Source organism: Canis lupus, chromosome 30 (assembly GCF_011100685.1).
Source record: "Canis lupus familiaris isolate Mischka breed German Shepherd chromosome 30, alternate assembly UU_Cfam_GSD_1.0, whole genome shotgun sequence".
Lineage (NCBI taxonomy): Eukaryota > Metazoa > Chordata > Mammalia > Carnivora > Canidae > Canis > Canis lupus.
The window spans coordinates 32781077-32801277 of record NC_049251.1 but is presented as its reverse complement, the minus strand read 5'-3'; the positions used below and the strand labels follow the sequence as shown (position 1 = coordinate 32801277).

General features: G+C 53.5%; 1 protein-coding gene across 3 annotated transcripts in view; it reads left to right on the top strand.

Moving 5' to 3' along the window:
• The window catches only part of ITGA11 (integrin subunit alpha 11), a 113286-nt gene that overhangs the window by 66052 nt on the left and 27033 nt on the right, over positions 1–20201 (top strand). For all 3 annotated transcript variants that reach the window (XM_038580816.1, XM_038580818.1, XM_038580817.1), the window contains 6 exons: positions 1898–2042; positions 2517–2682; positions 4246–4316; positions 11854–11998; positions 15492–15640; positions 20000–20140. In XM_038580816.1, the coding sequence (XP_038436744.1) occupies positions 1898–2042; positions 2517–2682; positions 4246–4316; positions 11854–11998; positions 15492–15640; positions 20000–20140 (817 nt within the window). The remainder of the gene's footprint in view (positions 1–1897; positions 2043–2516; positions 2683–4245; positions 4317–11853; positions 11999–15491; positions 15641–19999; positions 20141–20201) is intronic.

Below are 20201 nucleotides of genomic sequence, written 5' to 3'. Positions count from 1 at the left end.
CTTAACTCAGTGAGGATGAAAGGGTAGGATCCAAGGGAGGATTGCTAAGAGGGGCTGGCATTTGGCTTGTCCTAGGAAGACCCCAGGATTCAATCAGGGAGAGGTGGAAAGAAGACCATCACCTGGCCAAGAACAGAAGAGAGGGAAAGTTAAGGAATGATTATGTTTGGAGGCTTTGACAATGGAATGGGGGTTGTGTTTGGGGTTATTGGAGCCAGATTTGGGGGATGATAATGTCATAGCTAAAACAACCATGAACCCTGATTTCTCCCCTGCCATACTTCTTTTGTGGAATTTTGTGCCTGGGCCTGACCCTTCGATGAGGTTATAGAAATATCTAGAATCTCCTTTGAGGGACTAGTAGAGTTCTCCCTCCACGAGGTCAGGCTTAAGCTCAAAATTTGCTGTAGTCACATCAAGTGTATCTCTGGCCTCCTTCAGTTCACAGCTCATATTAAAATTAGAGGGTTTTTTTTTAAGTCAGTATATCCACAATATCACAGAGCTAGAGAATGGCAGATGGTCTGTTTCTCTTAACTGGGAGCTTGAAGATGCTCTGAACTAACTCATTCCAGGCTTTGTGAATTCCTCAACGTCTACATCGTGCACATCAGTTCATCAGCTCGCCATGTAACAAGAGATACCTCTGGTGACGAGCTTTAATCTCACTTTGGGGAGCTTAAATCCATGGGTGAGACCCAAGAAGAGTCACCACAGAGTCTAAGGGAAACATTTATTTTCAGATCCTTACTGGAAAATTCTACCTGCTGGGCCAGATATCTGGTCCAGACCATGTCATTCCTACTCAGAACCTCACAGTCTAAAGGAGGGCCGACCACAGAAGCACCAAGAACTAGTGATGTTTCCAGAGCCAGTTTGTGTGTGAGATGGGTTGCCAGCAGGGCATCATACCAGACCCCCCTGCCCCTGGCTGGGTGGCCCAACAAGCAGGCCAAGCACCTGCTCCAGGCACTGAAAACAAAATAAAAAGCAAGAAAGAGGAATATTTGTCATGGAATTGGATACTTTAATAGTTCCCAAAATAGAACCAAAATAGTCCTTGTGGGAAAAATCAGAACTTCATGCAGGCTTCATTCCGTGTATTTTATGATGAGTGTCATTTGAGTGTTGAGTTACTCTGGCCCGTCACCTTTTCAGTATGTAGAGAAGTGGGTCTAAACATCAGTATTCATCAGATCTTTTGAAAAATACTGATGCCCAGGCCATGCCCCCAGAGCTCCTGATTACATGCCCAGGTGGGGCCTGGGCATCATTTTTTAAATTCCCCAGGTGATTCTAATGTACAGCTGGGTTTTTGAACCACTAACTTAGCGCGTATAAAGGTCTCCGTCGGGCCTTGAACTTTCTTCCCAAACCCATCCTGCCCCCTTTGCTTACCCCAAACAGCATGATCAAGACTATAAAGGGACTTTTTAAAGTCATTTTAAAGCAGGGGCTCCTGAGTGGCACAGTCAATTCAGCGTCTGACCCTTGTTTTGGCTCAGGTCGTGATCTCAGGGTCATCAGATCAAGCCCTGCGTCAGGCTCTGCGCACAGCACAGAGTCTGCTTGAGTTTCTCCCTCTCCCTCTGCCCCTCCCGCTTGTACTCATTTTCTCTCCCTCTAAAATAAATAAATCCTTACAAAAAAAAAAAAAGACAAGCAGATACATGACCCTTCTGAGCAGCTGGTGAACAAGTAATGTGAGCATCTCAACCCAGTGCTTATTCACTGGTTCGAGATCCCAACCCTGTTGGGTTGCTCCCACCACCACCACCCTGCCCCAGGAGCTGAATGGGCTTGGCCTTGCTTCTGTGGCTGCCCCTCTGGAGGAGTGCTGGGGGCTGTTCCATCCCTACATCGCTCTTGTGACCCTCTCCCTATGCTCTGGTTTCAGTTCCGAGGCTTTCCAGAAAGGTGGAAGGAAGGGAGCCAAGAAGGTGATGATCGTCATAACAGATGGGGAGTCCCATGACAGCCCAGACCTGGAGAAGGTGATCCAGCAAAGCGAGAGAGACAACGTGACCAGATATGCTGTGGCCGTGAGTCCTGCCCCGTGTGTTCCACCCTGCTCCCCTAGAGGCTTTGCCATCAAACCCCTGGGGACTCCCTGGGTCATTTTCTGGGTAGTGGACAAGCTGTCCAGGCCCTCCAATAGGCCTCTCCTTGTTTCATCCTCTCCTAAAGAGTAACTTGAAAATTTTCCTTCAGCACTGTCTGGGGCTGACCACAACAGTTGTAGGGGTTGGGGGAGGAGTAGTTCTCCATCACCAGGGAGGTTCTGAAACCTCAAAACTCTAGGAAACACCCCAAGCCACCCAGCCCCCAGAACCTTATCTTAGAACAGGGGCCTTATCTGGCCTCTACGAGACAACCTATTTCAAACTACAAGTGGGACCTCAAGTTCTCTCTGTGATTGTAATGGTGGCCCCCACCACTCGGGGCCAGTGGCCTCGGGCATGTGGAGAGGTCTGTGCTATGTCCTGGTTTGTTGCCCTGCCCCTGTTACCTGGCAGGTTCTGGGCTACTACAACCGCAGGGGGATCAATCCAGAAGCTTTTCTAAATGAGATCAAATACATCGCCAGTGACCCCGATGACAAGCATTTCTTCAACGTGACTGATGAGGCGGCCCTGAAGGACATCGTTGATGCTCTGGGGGACAGGATCTTCAGCTTGGAAGGTGAGCAATACCTACCAAGAGGGGTATGTGCTCCTGGGCTCGCATCAGATGAACCCCCAAAATCCAGCCCCACCACATGGAATGCTCTAGCAGGAGCCATCCCTTCATGATAATTCCATGGTATTCTGTGCCGGACCTGAGGCTGTGCACCTCACAGACAGCCCCAGACAGTGGCTTTGCTCAAATTCTCCCCCTTTTACCTCTGAGGATCCATAAGCCTATGGGAGCCAAGTGACTTGCCAAAGCTTTCACAGCCTGGGAAGGAGACGGGGCCTGAACCAGTGTCTCCAGATTTGGCAAATATAAAATATGGTGCTTGTGGCAAACTGACCTATACTAAGAAATTATCCGCTGGTGTCTGAAATTCAGATTGAACTGGGTGTCCTTTGTGTATCTGGCCTAGTTTGAACGCAGCTGGACCTGCCTCCATAGCCTGAAGTGCTTCATCCCTGAGCCTTGTTTCCTCCCGCTCCCCCGAAAACACTTTGAGTAGGGTTCGTTCCTTTAAAAAAAAAAAATGATTTAAAAAAAAGATTTTATTTATTTATTCTTGGGAGATACAAAGAGAGAGGCAGAGACACAGGCAGAAGGAGAAGCAGGCTCCCTGTGGGGATCCCGATGTGAGACTCGATCCTCAAGCCAAAGGCAGATGCTCAACCATGAGCCACCCAGGTGCCCCGCGTACGGTTCCTTCCAATCACCTCCCTCCTTACTGTTAAACTCCAGTTTTGTGTGCACAGATCTCCTTTGCACCATGTATTGCTGCAGCCGGCCCTCGCAACACTGGGCTGGGCCACATGGGAGGGTTGCATACAGAGACAGAAAACAGAGTCCTAGAGCCTGAGCGCATTGGAAAAGATGAGCTCCAGACGCATGAAGAGGTGGAGATGAAAGCAGGCCTGATCCACAAGGATAAAGGAATAGAAAGTGTAGCCTGAGTGCTGACACTCACACTAGGGCTTAAATACCCAGAGGAGCATCCTTCTTCTAGAAATGGTCACTTTGGGTGTCGAGAACATAGGCTCCAGGGCCCTGTGCGGGGTCGGGGGGCTTTGTGGGGAGGAGCTTTCAGCACACATGGGTTTCTTGTGCAAAGCTGTGGTGGTGACAGGTCTCCCTCCCGAGGGTCGATCCAACGTTTGGGAGTCATCCAGAGGCATCTGGAACCAAACTGGTGAATAATAGGAATGAGAGAAGTGGGGAAAGAGATGGAATTTCCATTTCTGGCCAAAAATGTTGACTATTTCTTTCCATGCACTTTTCTTGCTCTTTCCCCTATTTGACAGCCATATAGCATACATGCTGTCTCGTATAACCCGTCCCAGCACGTCCTCGACAGTGAGCAGGCTCTCGGGAAGGTGCCTGGTGCCCTCCCTGGGTAGGCCGCCTGCCTCTGGGCCACCCAGGGGTGCAGTTCCGCTGGACTCAGCCTCGGGGACCCCGTCTTCCCTCCCTGAAGGCACCCCCAGGACACGGGGGCTGCGGGTGGAGCTGCAGGTGTGTGTGTGGCACCAAGTAGGTGGTCAGGCATGGAGCCCAGATCTTTCTGTCCCTCCGTTTCAGGCACCAACAAAAATGAGACCTCCTTCGGGCTGGAGATGTCACAGACCGGCTTTTCGTCTCACGTGGTGGAGGTGGGTCCGGGGTGGAATCGCCCTCCCGCACACTCCCCGGCTCTCTAGGTGGTCACCCCGCCTGTCCTGGGCTGCCTCTGCCTCCATCCGCTGCGGCTGCAAGACGGAAGCCAAGGTCTTCACCTTGCAGTAGGTTGTCCCAAGGCTTTCCAGAAAGGTGGAAGCTCCCTGCCTCTGCTTGCCTTGTCCTTGCCTCTGCTCCCTGCACAGGGTGCCGATGGGGACATTTCCGCCAGGGCCAAAGGTCCCGTTCAGTCCACAGAGCCTTGTGCAAAAATGCGGTCAACATGGGAGAAACCAATCAATTGCACTGTCCTGATGGCACCCTTGCCCCAGGCGGCCTGTGCGTGCGGGGCGTGGACCAGCGCCCATGCGGGGAGGGGGGCCAGATGTGCCAGATGTGGTCCCGGTGCAGACTCAGCCACGGATGGCAGAGGTCCCAGGTGGGCCCACGATGTCAGAGGCAGGCTCAGAGGGTCGGTCCGGGTGTCCCTCTCCCTCGACACACCTCACCTGGTTCTGATTGGCAAGACGGGGCTGACACCTCACGGGATTGCCGGGGTGGGGGCAGAGAGTCAGTATCTGGGAGAGAGTTTCAGAAATCCCTGGAGCCCCGCCTGGGAGCCCTGGTGGCAGGAGGACCGTATGGCCGGAGTCTGCGTCAGTGGGCATGCTTTGGGCAGACAGGTGTCCTAAGTGTTCTCAGGCGGGCACCGTGGGAGTGTGCTTATGCCTCCTCATTTGCTAGAAAGGACCTATCGATCCTGCCTACTTATACTTCACCTTCAATATCTCACCAATTCCCACCACCACCACCACCACCACCACCACCACCAACTCCTCTGCGAGGTAAATAGGGCAGGATTCCTTATTCCCAGTCTCCAGATGAATAAACTGAGTCACACAAAGTCTGAGTGACCTGCTGAAGGGACATAGAGAAAAACACCAGGCTTACACTCGTCCCCCCTCACACACCAAACAGCTGCTCCCTGTAAGCTTATGGACTCTAAGGGGGTCTGAGTCAGAAATCCCAAATCGGAGTTGGGGGTGGGGGAGTTGGGGGCGGGTACATGTGTGCAGTGGGCAGCAGCAGGCAGAAGGGTGGAAACCTGACTCACACTCCGCTGTTTCTGAGCTGCATCTGGACAGGCTCATGCCCACCCCAATCCAGCAAGGTATAAATGGAACTGCCTATAATAACAAGTCAGTCATGCTATAGGCACACAGCACTTGAAACTTTTCCAGGAAATTCCTGCGCCCCATTTCATGCTCAGCACAGCCCAGCCGGGTTGGCAGGTGGGAATAGTTCCTTTTAGGCAGTCATAGGGGCACATTTCTTCCGTGCCTTCTCGGTGCTGGGCCCTGCGCTGGGTCCTGGAAGGTGCCGTCTCCCGCTTCAAATACTGTGGCCTGTGTATGCTCAGGAATCAGGGAACCTGAAGAGAAGGGGAAGTTATGATGAGGTTCAGGTATTCAAAAACACTGGAATGAGCCCTGAAAATGACCCACGCAGCTCAAGTGGGACGAGTCCTGGCAGGATCCACTGCTCCCCAACTACACAGGGGAGACCAGGAGCTCAGAGCCCTGGCCTGCTATTTAGGTCAAGGTCATGCACTGCCCTCTGCAGATCCTTCCGCGTATACAACTCGTTTTCATTCCCCTGCTTGGAGAGACCAGGGTGCCTCTCCCCATCCTCATCCCCACCCCCAGCTCTTCTCATCCCCTGACTCTTGTTTTTCAAGTGACAGGCATCCAGTGGTTTTTATCTGGTAGGACTCTTAAAGAGATGATGATTAAATTTGAATCTGAGACTCTTTAATTCTTAAAAAGAAAAAAAAAATCCTTCCAAATCGAAAGGAATGGAGCAAGGATGGTGGTCTGTCTGGCACTGTGACTGGCCATTGGGTTGCTATTTTAGGGCACAGAGGTTTCTCAGCGCCAACCACTGATGCCATCATAATTGGCCACAGCCGTTCTGTCCCTGGGAGTCCAGCTCCACAGCTCTCAGGGTCAGTCAGACCTCTGTGGGGATGGGGAGCAGGTGGTCCAGCCTTTCAGCCTTGTCGAGAGCAGGTGCTGAGCCTGAGTGAGTCCATGTCCTGGGTGAGCTATCAGGCTCCATCTCCCCCAAAAGTGTTCCACAAACAGCTGCTTCTTGCAAATGTACGAAGATCCTTCAGTTACCCTGGGCCTGTTTAGCTATGCCAGAAAGAATGATCTCTAGCACTGGAAGAAGGACCCCATAGCATATTCTCAAATATGAGAATATCTCAAATATGAACCCAGGAGATCATCACTTGGGCTGCTCCTGCCTTTCCAGCAAGGAAACCAGCCTTCGAGTGAAAAAAGATAAAAGCAATGAGAGGAAGGAGAGACCAGTTTCCAGGGTAAGAGAGAAGACCCCAAAATGCCACCCGGTCACCCAAAGAGCCCAAGGCCCCAGGCCACAGGCATTGCATCCCAGGCGGAGCCACTGGGAAAACCCAGAGAGCTAGAGTCAATCCACGGAACTCTAGTCTCAATTTGCAAAAAGGAATAAGAGGATATTCTGAAAATTACCATCAGGAAGGCCAGCTACGGATCTCCGGATCTCCGGTCCAATTCTAAACAGCTTTTTAAGCCAATGGCCCCATTAGGCTTTGGAAATGAATGCAAAGGTCACTAATAGCTGGAGTGGCTTCCATTAGTCCTGGCTGCCCGCTGAGGTGGTGAACTCCCTGTTGAGCTGGGTAATCAAGAAGAAGCTGCAGGAGTCTGCCAGGAAGCTTACCAAAGGGATCCACACCTCCCAAGGGGGCATAGACTCTAAGAGTCTGCAATGCCCACAGGCCAGGAGGGGAAGGTATGGAGGAAGCAAGGGAACAATATATAAATAATCCATGCCCACTGGCGGTGGATGGAGCCAATAATCCATGCCCACTCCTCCTACCCTGCGGTCCATATGTCTCCCCAACCCCGGAGGTTTCCAGAAGAAAGCAGTTTCATTAGCGTGTATCCTGTCTACACAGATACTTGACTCACCTGAAATGGGAAGAGACTATTTTCCTTTAACCTACACATGGTTAGGTCCAGCAGGACCAGCCCTTGGTTATGTCTGGGACAGGCCAAGGGTGGTCAGCCTCCCACCTCCCCGACCAGCTGCCTCTTCAGCCTGTGCCCTTCCCGCAGCACCCCTCCCCGCCACGGTTGTAGGCTGAAGAGCAAAGGCCTTGGGCCATTATCGGAGGCTCTGAGCAGAGACAACCAACCCCCGATCGGGGCTGAGTAGTCAGGTACTGTGTACCCCCTGCCCCCCACAGCCCTTCCTTGCCACCCTGGCTATGGATTCCAGCACAGTGATGGGAGGGCTTCCCTCTACATAAAGACTGGAGGCCTATTTCTGAGGGGGGTCACCTGCCCAACCCTGCCTAAGCCTCCTGGCACTCATCCCTCCCTTTGGGCTTGTTAAAAATACATCATTTTCTGACAGGATCCAAGCAATTAATGGCAGTATAATCCATCCTCTTAATGATGTATCTGCCTGAGAAGGGGCTCTTAGCCCCTCTCGTCACTCTGATGATGGGCATGCAGGCACCAGGGAGCCATTGGAAGAGCCTGGGGAGGAGGACAGTACTCAGTGTCCTCCAGGTGATCTGTGCACGAATGCACAGGACCACCAGCGGCCACCTCCACCTGCCTGCACCATCTTACCTAACCAAAGCCAAGAAGAATTGCCGGCATCTGCTATTCTCATTCCATTACTGCTGGGCAAGGAGAAAGCACCGCCTGACTGTGCGGCCTCAGACAAATCATTTAACCTCTCTGAACCTCCACCTTTGAGCAGATGTCTGAAAAATATTTGCTGAAACTGAATCTTGAGGCTTGGAGCTGGAAGTGAACCTTTTGAGACTTACTAATAAATCAAGTAAGGGTTTCTTAAAAATCCGATCCTAATTCCACCCACCTCCTCAGTTGGCCCCCCCTCCTGCGGAGCCCCCAGTTAGGCTGCCCTTGCCCCCAACAGGGCACTCCCCTTGGGCAGCTGTAATGAGTCATCTGCAGCACCAACCTGACTGTGAGATCTGCTTCTTTGACTCCTGCCCCCCCGGGGTTTTATGGATGAATAAAAGGATGAGAAGAGCTACTATATGCTGAGGCCTTATTGGCTGCCAAGCACCATGCTAAGAATTAAAAATGTTAATTCTCACCACAAAACGATTTACAGCTGAGGCTGAGACAGAGCACCAGAGAGAGAGAGAAAGAGCCAGAGAGGGAGGGAGGGAGGGAGAGAGAAGCTTGCCCAAGGTCACACAGCTAGAAGACCTGAAGCTGAAACAGCAACCCAGGAATGTCTGACTGGAGTCTTCCTGCTCTAAGCTCCGGGCCAGGGATTCTCAGCCTCAGCCCAACTGACAGTTTAGGCAGGGCAATTCTTTGGGACTGTCCTGTGTCTTGTAGGCAGCAGCACTGGCCACTACCCACGAGATGCCATACGAACCCCAACATCACCCCTAGCTCTGACGACCAAAACTGTTTCCAGACATTGCCAAATATGGCCTGGGGGCTGAACTGCCCCCATTTGGGAACCACTGCCCTAGACTGTACTGTTTCCACTGCTAGGGATATGCCTGCCCCTCCCTCACCCCCAGCTGGGGACACAGACTAGCTGGGACACAGTTTGAGAAGATATGGTCACATGCCCAGGGAGCATTTGGCTCAGCTAGGAAGGCAAGACTGCTGCAGAGGCCAGGGCAGAAGGCAGCTAAGAGCTGAGCTAGCAGAGTCTCATAGCAGGTGCTTCGCTCAAGTTAATACAGGTACGGGTTGTCTGTAGGGAGGGCACGGATTTGGCCTTGGACCTGCTGAGGGCCACCATGCCTGCATCCTCATTTCTATGCAGGGCACCAAAAAAGGCAGCTTATGCCAAGGATCCATGTGCGAGGCCACCCAGGCACACCGGGCAATACCTGATGGGAGCTCAGCTGGCCCCACGGGAAAGGAGGCCATAAATCAGGGAGCCGGTGCCAGGCCTGGAGCGTGGGATGACGAGCCTCTGCCCTGCAACGCCCTGCCATTTGCTTTCCAGCTGGGCCTGCATGCCTGGCTTCCTCTGTCAAGGCTTCAACCCTCTTTGTGGGCCCTGCCCTTCCAGATTTTTTCCAAGTTCAAAATGTCTAGGCTCCCCGAGCTGGGGAAAGATAGTGCCATACTGAGGTGTGCTCCCTCCCAGCCGGCCCTCGGCCACAGTCCTCAGCGAGGCCTTCCCTGGCAACAGACACCTGTCGGAAAAGGGCCACCACCTGGAAGCACCAGCATGCAGCCCCTGCCAGGGTCAAACAGCGTAAGGCGAGAACCCGCAAAAGCCATCAGCCGGCCCAGTACAGCCAAATGCAGAAGTCCCTGTGGAATCCCCAAACCCCGCCGGTCGGCCTCAGGTCCTCCCCAGTGGAATCCCAGGCACGTCAGCTGAGCCAGTCCTCAGTGCATCTTGGAGGCTTCCAGTCATCTGCAAGGCCAAGACCTCATCTTCCAAGTCCTCTCCATGAAGGAAGGAGCCTGGTCCTGCAAACTTGGACTCAGCTGGAAGAGATGGGGGGACAGCGAGGAGCGAGGCCTGTGCATCACGCTCCTCCTAGAAGGTGCTCCAATGGGAAGGCAGAGAAGCAGGGTCCAGGGGCTGCCTGTGGGTGTTTTCCCCCTTGCCCATACCATCCCCCTGCTCGAAATCCAAGCCCTGCCCGACTTGCTGTGCAGCCTCAGGCAAGTCCCTTTCCCTCTCTGAAGCTTGAATGCCATCTGTCAAGTGCCATTAATGAACATCCATCCTGCTGGTCTCTCTGATGGGAAAATACTCTTTGAGGAGGGAGCACGCCCACGAGCACCAGGAGCACCGGCGGTGGCCATGGGCAGCGAGCCTGAGGCCCTGGCCCTGATCCCCGAGGCTGGCAGATGTCAGGAGCTCCCAGACAGCAGCTCACACAGAGTAGGAGGAGGAAGCTAATTAGAAAGTGTGACATCAAACACAACCAAGCATATTAGACTCTCCAGAGACCGGCTTACTTACAGCCGGAAAAACATTCGATCTGAATGGTGGGTTCCACTTCCAGGCTATTCAGACTTTTTAAGTCTTATCTATGATCAACTTCCGTCTTTAATGTGACCCCTGGGAAATGAGAAATGGAAAGTCAGCTCCAGGCTCAGAGTCCTGCCCCCTCCACTGAGACTGGCACCTGGTGACCCTGCCTGCACGGTCACTCACGGCCCTGACTATCCCAAGGCCAGAATCACATTTTCCTATTGGCACCATCGCTTTGGAGGGAAGGGGAGACGGAGTGCCTTGGGCCCCAAGTGGTGGGGGGACACCCAGCCGGAATCAGGGAGGCTCGGTGGGGGAAAGAGGTGACTTCGCCAGCTAGAGCTCCCACGGCCCAAAGCTGGGGTAACACCTGCCCGGCCCGGAATCATCAAGGTCACCCGGGAAGGTGGCCCTGCTTGCTCCCACCACCTCCTCGGGCGTTTGTTGTCCCTAGCACTTCTCCTCCTCTTCTAAGGGCTGGCTGTTTGCTTTCCTGTACTTGCTAGCTTTGTGGGTGGTTTAAGGAGGTGGGGTGGTGATGGCACCCCAGAGAGTGAGGGGACCCTGGAGTCAGTAACAGGGAGCCTGGCCCTCAGGGAGCCAGAACGCCCACCTTCCTGTCCAAGCACTGCAGCACCCACTTCCCCTGCAGCTAAAGACAAGCCCCCTTCCTTGGAGCACAGGCCATCACGGATGTGGCTCTGGCTTCTCCGTCCAGCCTCATCAGAGTCGTGCTGGCCCCCCTTGCTCCATGCTGCAGCCCATCCAACAGCTTTCAGGCCCTTAAAACCAAAGCCTCAAAACTCCCTCCCAGCCTCAGGGCCTTGGCACACCTGTCCCCTCCCCTGCCAGGTGTCCAGGTGAGCATCACTTATTCAAAAACGCTTCCCCCGACCCCCATTTCCGCCTAGCCTACACCTCCCTGTGGTATTTACATGTCGCCTGTAGCATCCAGCACGCTTTGCAACTAGTATGTTGGTCTGCACGTTTGTTTATACTTGGAGCTCTGTGAGGGCAGAGGTAGCATCCCAGCACCAAGCAAGTGCCTGGTACACAGTAGACCCGCGATGAATTCTTACTGAAGAAATGAAGAAGTAAGATTCACACACGGGGAAGAAACTCAGCTACCATGAGGGAACAGGGAAGGAGGCCAAGGCCAAGGGCACGGCTTCAAGGAGGGCCAGGAGGAGGAGAGAGCCACGGGAGATTGACTATAGGGATTTGGAAGCCCAATGAGGAACAGAGGCTGGGTCCCAGAGGTGGAATGTATTTCTGGAACATTCCTTTGTTTGACCCATTGAGGCTGAGGATGGGGTGGAAGGTCCTTGGCTCATTCAAAAGTCCAGAATCCCGGCTGGAAGTTAAATAATGAACACAGGAGACACAGGTCAGGTTGGTGCCCGAGGTGGCTGGTAGGGGCTCATTGTGCAGAACCCGGGGAGCCCCGGGAGACGCGAGCTGACGGCCCCTCCCCAATGTCAGGACGGGATTCTGCTGGGAGCCGTTGGCGCCTATGACTGGAACGGGGCCGTGCTGAAGGAGACCAGCGGCGGGAAGGTCATCCCCCTCCGAGAGTCCTACCTGAAGGAATTCCCCGAGGAGCTCAAGAACCACGGTGCCTATCTAGGTAAGAGCCCGAGCTGAGCGTGGCTCCTGGGCGGTGGGCAGGGGGGGCCCGGGGGCTCCCACACCTGAGCCGAGGGGCCTGGCTGCATAGTCTGTGAACGTCCAGCCACAGGTCGGGGACCGTTGCCCCTTCACCCAGCACCTGTAGACCAACAGGTTAGAATTAGTGACAAGCAAGCCACCTGTACCCGACGTTCAGCTGATGCTTCTAGACGCTGGGCCGGCTGTCCATGTGTCTTTAAAGCTTTCTGCCTTGACTGGGGTTTGAGCACGCTGAGCTGCCTCCCAAGGCCAAGGTGCAAGTCGAGGAGAAAGCTACCCTCATTTTTATGTGCTAATATTCACAATCAAGTGCTTATTCCCATTAAGCACTTGGGAAGCAGACATTAAAGAGAACCACAGATAGTTGGCCCCATGGTGATAGGCCCCCCAGCTGTGAGGCCCTAACCCATGGAACCCAGTCACCTCCAGTTCTAGAAGAACGGGGCCCTGGGCCTCCACGCTGAGGCTGCCAGGGCAGATTCCTTTCTGAAAAGGCCGAGCCAGAGCGAAGGGCAGCAGGCGGGGAACGGCCGGGGCTCCCATGATCTCTGAGCCACGTCTGCCATCTGTGAGATCCCTCATCATTAATGCCTCCTCGGACCCCACTCCTCCAAGAGCCCGGGCCACCCAGAGTCGGCACATCTGTCCACGTGTCCATGTCACCCTGCCTCTGTCCCCCAGCGTTTCAACCACACGCCTTGCCTGTGACGCTGCCCACACTGTGGCCACCCCATCCTCCATCTCCAACTCTGGGACCCTGAGCTGGCCACAGAATGCTAGAATCAGGACTTGCCTGGGAAACACAGAGGTGTAGGGCCCTAGAAACTTCCCAGCACTACCTGGCCCCAGGGCCTGGGCTCCAATTTACTCAACAGATATTAAACCTCAACTGCGTAAAGCGCACCTGTGGCCGATGCTCTCCGAACGCAATGGCAAGCGGGACCCAGCGTCTGCCTTCCAGCTGCTTCTCAGCCAGTGGGGGAGAGACAGGTGCACAGGTACAAACTATAATGCACATGGGGCCAGAGTTCAGATGCGAGCACAGAAAAGAAGGGAGAGATCGGAGCCCCTGCCCTGGCAGATACCCAGACGCTAGAAGAGATGTCAGAAGAACAAAGGCTGGCGCCCATTCAGTGGGAATCAACCGCGACAGCTTGTGCTCCTCCCACGTGCTCAGCACTGTGTAGACAAGTGGGGACACCATGTAAGGGATGGTGGTGCAGTTGCCTTAAATATCAGGGAGATTACATCAGCACCCAGGGCCCAAGGGATTGAGACAAACGCTGTGGGTCGTCACGCTCCAGTGGCCGCACACCCTGGCCACCCCTGGGATTGTGCTGGGGTCTGCACCAGGTCCCTGGGGCAGGAAGAGACTGAAGAAGCCAAAAAGGTCCAAGAGAAGGAGGGAGGTGTGGAAAGTGCTCGGCGGGTTCAGGACCCAGGAAGTAGACAGGTCAGGCTGGGGCAGAGGGGTGCAGCAGGAAGGGGAAGGCAGGTTAGGGCAGGCTGTAGCTGGAGGCCTCGAATGCCGGGTTGAGGAGTTGGAGCTTTATTATGCTAGCAGGAGGGACAGTGAAGGTATCCGAGTGAGAGGGTAGCAAGATGAGTCTCCCGCCACCGTCTCTCCTGGCCCAGCAGAGCTGTCTTCCTCCTCCCAGGAGACCCTGGTGGGGCAGAGCCAGGCTGCAAATCCCTTGCAAGGCCCAACCATCTTGGGTGGGAATCCTGAAGGAATGCCTCTCTCTTCTCCTCCCTCTGGGGCTCAGCCACGAGGACAGTGTCTGGGATCTCTGGAAGATTCCTTTCTATGTGCCCCAAGGGAGAGAGGGTTTTGGAGGAAGGACTTCAGGAGGCCAGGCTCTCCGCCTCCACACAAGGAAGCTGTGTGGACTTCTGGCCACGGGTCTTCCCCTGTCATCTTGTCAGGCCTTCTGGGAGGTCGATCCAGCTGTCAGGATGGCCCTGCCTGCTGGCCAAAGAACCACACGGAAACTGAAGCCACAGCCAGCAGACTGTGGGAAGCAGGAAGCTCTCAATGCTTCATGCTGCTTTGAAAGGCAGCCCACGCGTGCTTCCAGGACATTTGGCCCCCAAGCCCCTCCCACCACTGTCCCCCCCTTCTGAGGAAGCCCAGAGCCAGGGGCTAATTGAGAACATTTTCAGTAGTGCCATTTGGAGCTCAAAAGAAAGCTTGGTGGGGTGCCTGGATGGCACCCCTGGGTCAGCTGAGCATTGGGCTCTTGATTTGGGCTCAGGTCATGACCTCGGGGTTGGGAGATGGAGCCCTGAGTCGGGCTCCAAGTCGAGTATGAAGATTCTCTCTCCCTTTGCCCCTCCCCTCCTAAAAATAAAGAGAAAAGAGAGAAAAAGCAAGCAAGCAAACAAGCTGACCCCACGCCATAAGGTCATATATTTATACCCTCATATATTTATGATTGTGCTAATACACAGCCCTATCAGCCTGTGCTACCTCCTGCTTCACTGACCTTTCAAGCCCCAGTCCCCAGGATACAGCTCTAAGAGTCAAAAATGTGTCTGGAACCAGAGTAGCTCACCGTCCTGCATCCGCGCTCCCAGCCACTCAGTGAACTCGTCTATGCATCCTGCAGCCTCTGTGTGGGCAACCAGTGGACCATGGTGGCACCCTTACCCACACACACTCGCACACGCACACATGGCAGGGGGAGACATCCATTTGCCAGAGACGGTCCAGGAACTGCCAACAAACGCATCTAAAAACTGGGATCCAGCACCCGAGGCCATCGGGCAGAAAGTGGGGCTCTAGGCTCTGCCTCGAGATTCACCGCCATCCGGCAAAGCCAGCCCGAGGGCATGGAGTGGTGGCCTTTCCGGAAGGTGCCCTGGCTTCCATTTCTTCCTTGCTTGCGTAGTGTGCGTGTGGGACTGAGAGGAGCCTAGGGGCTCGCTCCTTTGAGTCTGCAAAGTTCTGGGACTGCAAGGACCCCGTGTCGATGCCCAGCGGAGCAGCTCCCTCCACCTGGCTGTGGTTCTCCATGAACCGCTTTCCAGCAGGTTACCCTGATGAGGATAACACCGGCTGGTCCCCAGACAGACAACTGGTGGGGATCAAAACCAAAGCCTGCCCAATATGTAATGAAGCCCAGCTTGGGTTCACCGTCTCCCTCCTCCCTGCTCCCCCACACATGCGGGACTCGGGACTCCGGTGAAGGAGGGGGTGCACGCTCCAGGTCAACAGTGCCTTTCAGCAGCCTCACCCGGCTGCCTTGGTGCCTCCAGCTGGGGCCGGGGTGCTTGAATTCTGTTCACCCTCCAAAGCCCCATCCTGAGCTTTGCCTCTTTCAGGCTTCCCCAGTTGTACCTAGGAGTGACCACCCTGCAGGTCTGCACCGGCTCAGCCTGCCCTGACTGGCCTGTGCTCAGGCACAGCTGAGGAGCTGGGGCAGAGACCAGCCTGTTTCCTCCTGTGGCAGGGTACACCGTCACGTCGGTCATGTCCTCCAGGCAGGGGTGGGTGTACGTGGCAGGAGCACCCCGGTTCAACCACACGGGCAAAGCCATCCTGTTCACCATGCACAACAACAGGAGTCTCACCATCCACCAGGCCCTGCGGGGTGAGCAGGTAATGAAGGGGGAGTCTGGGGGTGGAGGTAGGTGCCGTGGGAGGGCATACACAGCGGGGAGGCGGGGAGGCTGGGCTGGTGGGGACTCCGGAGTGGAGTGGAGTGACTCCAGTCGGGGTGTGGGGGGTGCATACCAGCCTTGGAGCTGGACTATCCCTTCTCCAGAAAGCCAGGCCCTGGTCCTTGCTACAGCAAGGAGAACCTCTGAGAGCTTGCTTATCTCCATTTCGTGGACCTCTTGTTTCTGGGGCCAGACCTTTGTCCCCAACAGCCAGCTTCTCTCCATTCATGTAAAGGGTTCAGGTTAGAGGCAGGATCTCGGCTGTGGCTCCCCAGCTCGGGCTGCCAGGGCCCCCAGGCATCCTGAGGGACTGTCACGTTCCTCAAGCCACCTTCACGCTGCCAGCAGTGGGAGCAGCTGCAGCATCCCCACCCCCATCCCGCCCCGGCCGGCCCCCGCTGCAATGAGGCCCCCTGGGTTCACGGGCACACCAGCTTCTTTCCTGTCCCTGGAATGGGAACAATGCAGAAGGCTAGAGCCGCCAGCGCCACCCCCCGCCCCCGCCCGGGCCGCATGGGAACCGCACTGTGTTGCTCAGAGTCCCGTGTTGGATGGTCATGCGTGCCAGTTGTGAAGCTAGGATAGGAGCACTGGTGGTGGGAAGATCAGAGAACAGGGTTCTGATCCAAGTCATTCCAACAGCCGAGGAAGACAGTGGTCCCAAGAAGCCACGTAGCTTTTCCAAAGTGATCCGGTGGATTCAAGGCTGGGTCAGGTTTAGAACCGAGGACTCTTGGTGTGGCTCTGCTTCATGCTACCTCCTGACCCCTGACAACCCCAAAGCCAGCACGCGTGTGTGCGCACATACACACACACACACACACACACATACACATACACACACACACACACCCCTCCTGGCTGCACTCAGCATCCACAGCATCCCGGGCCTGACCTGAGCCCTAGCCAGGCCTGCACCACCATCCCCAGCTCACCCTCGGCTCTGCGGAGAACTGTCCCCCCAGGAACAGCCCTGTCCCCTGCATCTTTTACTGCCCTTGGCCTGTCACCATGAGGACAAGCTCCTCGCTGGGTCTAACCTAAATCCCTCTGGCTCAGGCAGCCACGGTTCCTCTTCCCGCCTCAAGGTTCACTGGCAGCCCAGGGCATGGCTCCGTCCCCCGGCCTCCATCCTGCCTGCCCACACTCTGCCCAGGGCCGGCTCTTTCGGGAATCCAGGGCTAGACCTTGAGAGCTGGAGGGAATTTGCTGATGAATTTATGACATTTTTACTGCCCGGTTCCGCCTCCAACATCCGAACGAGAAACCGCAGTGCTGAAGGCAGCTAAATTAAGTGGATTCCAAATCACCGTGACCCACATAGCTGAGGCTACATATTTAGACAAAAGTCTCCCTTCCCTGCTCCCTTATTTGCTCTGTCTGCCTCTTAATTACTTTACAGAGGGGATAGCTCTTCCCTCCCCCACCCCTTGTTGAGATCTCCATTCTCCTCTCTTCTGTATTTCTCTCTTGCTTCTCAGTTAAAAGCTCTTAATACTTGAAGATAGATTGCTCCTCAAAGCACTCTGAGCCAGGAGGCAGCGGGGGAGGGAGTGTCACGGGCTCGGGTGTCAGACTGGAGTCTCAACCCAGTTTGGCTGTGGCCAACCTTCTGACCTTGGGCGAGTGATTTCGGTTCATTCCCTGTAAAATGAGGAGGGTGATCTCTCCTAAGGTAGCAAGAGGCTCACATGAGCCAACTGAGGCTATAAAGCATGTCACACAGGGTCTGTCCATGCAAAGAGCTCCTTCATCCTTCCCAAGTGACCCATTGGTTCAATACATATTGATTATATGTATTATATTATTATCATACTCAGGTGTGGAGGGGACACAGCACTCTCTGTAGGGGGAAGCGGGTGCTGGTGTGGGGCGGGGGGGGGGGGGGCAGATGGAGGAGGGGTACCCATTGCAGGCAGGGCAGGGCAGGGCGAGAGTCTAACAGGAAGTGAGCTGAGGATGTTAGACATTATCCAGGAGGGAGAAGAGGAGAGGAGTGCAGACAAGAGCAAAGTATGTACAGAGGGAAGCCTGGAAGCCAGCCAGAGCCTGGGGCTTTTGGAGAAATCACTGGGAATGTCAGGAGAGAGTGTGGGAGCTTGGGGGTGTGGGAGGACACAGAGGCTGGATAGGGAGGGAAGGCGGGTCCATCAGAGTCCATCAGAGCAGAATGTGGACTTCCCCGTGCACCCCCTCTGAAAGCAAGGCAGTGGTGTGGTCAGCTGCTAGAAGCCACTCTGGCTGCCCAGGGAAGGGGGGCAGGCTGGAGGGTGAGGCAGGGGGTCCTCCGCCAGGTGCCTCACCCGGAGAAGAGGCAGCAGAGGAGGGAAGTAGGACGTGTTTGGCGTGGACCAGGCAGGGCTTGCTGGGAGACTGTGCGTGGGAGAGGGGGCGGTGGAGCCAGGGAGGACTCTCAGGTTTCAGACTAAGTGGGTGTCACCCTCATTGAAATGGGGGCCACAGGCACCCAAGCGGGGAGGGGAACAGAGTGGGTGCTCAAATGCTGAAAAGAAACCATAATCCCCCATCCCAGGTGCTAATCCCAGAGTTATTTGTAACATTAAAAACTGAAACGAGGGGGATCCCTGGGTGGCTCAGTGGTTTGGTGCCTGCCTTCGGCCCAGGGTGTGATCCTAGAGTTCCAGGATCGAGTCCCACATCGGGCTCCCTGCATGGAGCCTGCTTCTCCTCTGTCTGAGTCTCTGCCTCTCTCTCTCTCTCTCTGTGACTTTCATGAATAAATAAAATCTTTAAAAAAAATTGAAACAAGCCAAATGTCCCACAAGAGGATTGGTTATACACATGCAGCATATGCGTGATTAGAATATTATAGAACCACCAGTGATCATATTGGAGGAAAAAATATAACACATCATGGAGAAATTGCTCGTGATCTATTGTTTGATTTAAAAATAGTATATAAAAAATATATATATATATATGTAAATCGTATATAGGGACACCTGGGTGGCTCAGTGGTTGAGCGTCTGCCTCTGGCTCAGGTCATGATCCCAGGGTCCTGAGATCCAGTCCCACATCGGGCTCCCCACAGGGAGTCTGCTTCTCCCTCTGCCTATGTCTCTGCCTTTCTCTCTGTGTTTCTCATGGATAAATAAATAAAATGTTAAAAAATAAAATAAAATAAATCATATATAAGCTATATATATACACTGTATATATTAAATTGTGTAATTATATGTATATGTATTATACATATAAAATAAAATAAATCATATACATATAAAATATAAATATAAATACATATAAAATCATATAAGTAGGGCAGCCCTGGTGGCTCAGCGGGTTTAGCGCCGCCTCCAGCCCAGGGCCGTGATCCCAGAGACCCGGGATTGAGTTCCACATCAGGCTCCCTGCATGGAGCCTGCTCCTCCCTCTGCCTGTGTCTCTGCCTCTCTCTCTCTCTGTCTCTATGAATAAATAAATAAAATGCTTAGAAAATAAATAAATAAATAAATAAATAAATAAATAAATAAATAAATAAAATCATATAAGTATAAAATAAAATAAATCATATATAAGCTATATATATACACTATATATATTAAATTGTATATTTAATTAATGTATATGTATTATACATATAAAATAAAATAAATCATATACATATACATATAAAATATAAATATAAATACATATAAAATCATATACATATAAAATAAATCATATATAAGCTATATATATACACTGTATATATTAAATTGTATATATTTAATTATATGTATATGTAAATTGTATATTAAATTATATGTGTATATATGTATATATATATACACTGTGATCCCAGGTTATAAAAATAAAACCATATATGCACACGCAAACCAGCCACACACACCCTGGACAAAACAGACTGAACAAAAATGCACTAAAATGTTCGTGGGAGTTATAATTGGATGTTGGGACAAAGAGTGACTTTTATTTTCTTCTTTATACCTTTTTCTTATCTTGTTCATTTTTGCCATCGTACTGGCTTACAAACAGAACCAATGGCAATCAATACAATTAACCAATGGAAAGAAGGAAGCAGGAGCTTGGGGGGCGGTGGATGATAGGAGAAAAGACTGCAGGGTGGGACCAGGTGAAATGAGTGAGTCAAAAAAAAAAAAAAAAAAGAAAACAGGTGAGTCAAAAAAAAGAAAAAGAAAACAGGTGAGTCCACGCCACGGTGGGGAGAGGAGGCGAGAGGGAGAAGACCCTTCCTTTGTTCACCCCGGTTCCGGGAGGAAGGCTGTCCCCGGCTCCCGGGACAGCACAGCCCACCCCCCCCCTTGTGCTGCAGATAGGCTCCTACTATGGGAGTGAGATCACCTCGGTGGACATCGACAGCGACGGGGTGACCGATGTCCTGCTGGTGGGCGCCCCCATGTACTTCAGCGAGGGCCGAGAGCGGGGCCGGGTATACGTCTACAACCTGAGACAGGTACTGCTGGGGTCCCCCCAGGCACCTGGGCCCTGCCCTCACTGGGCACAGGTGGGGGAAC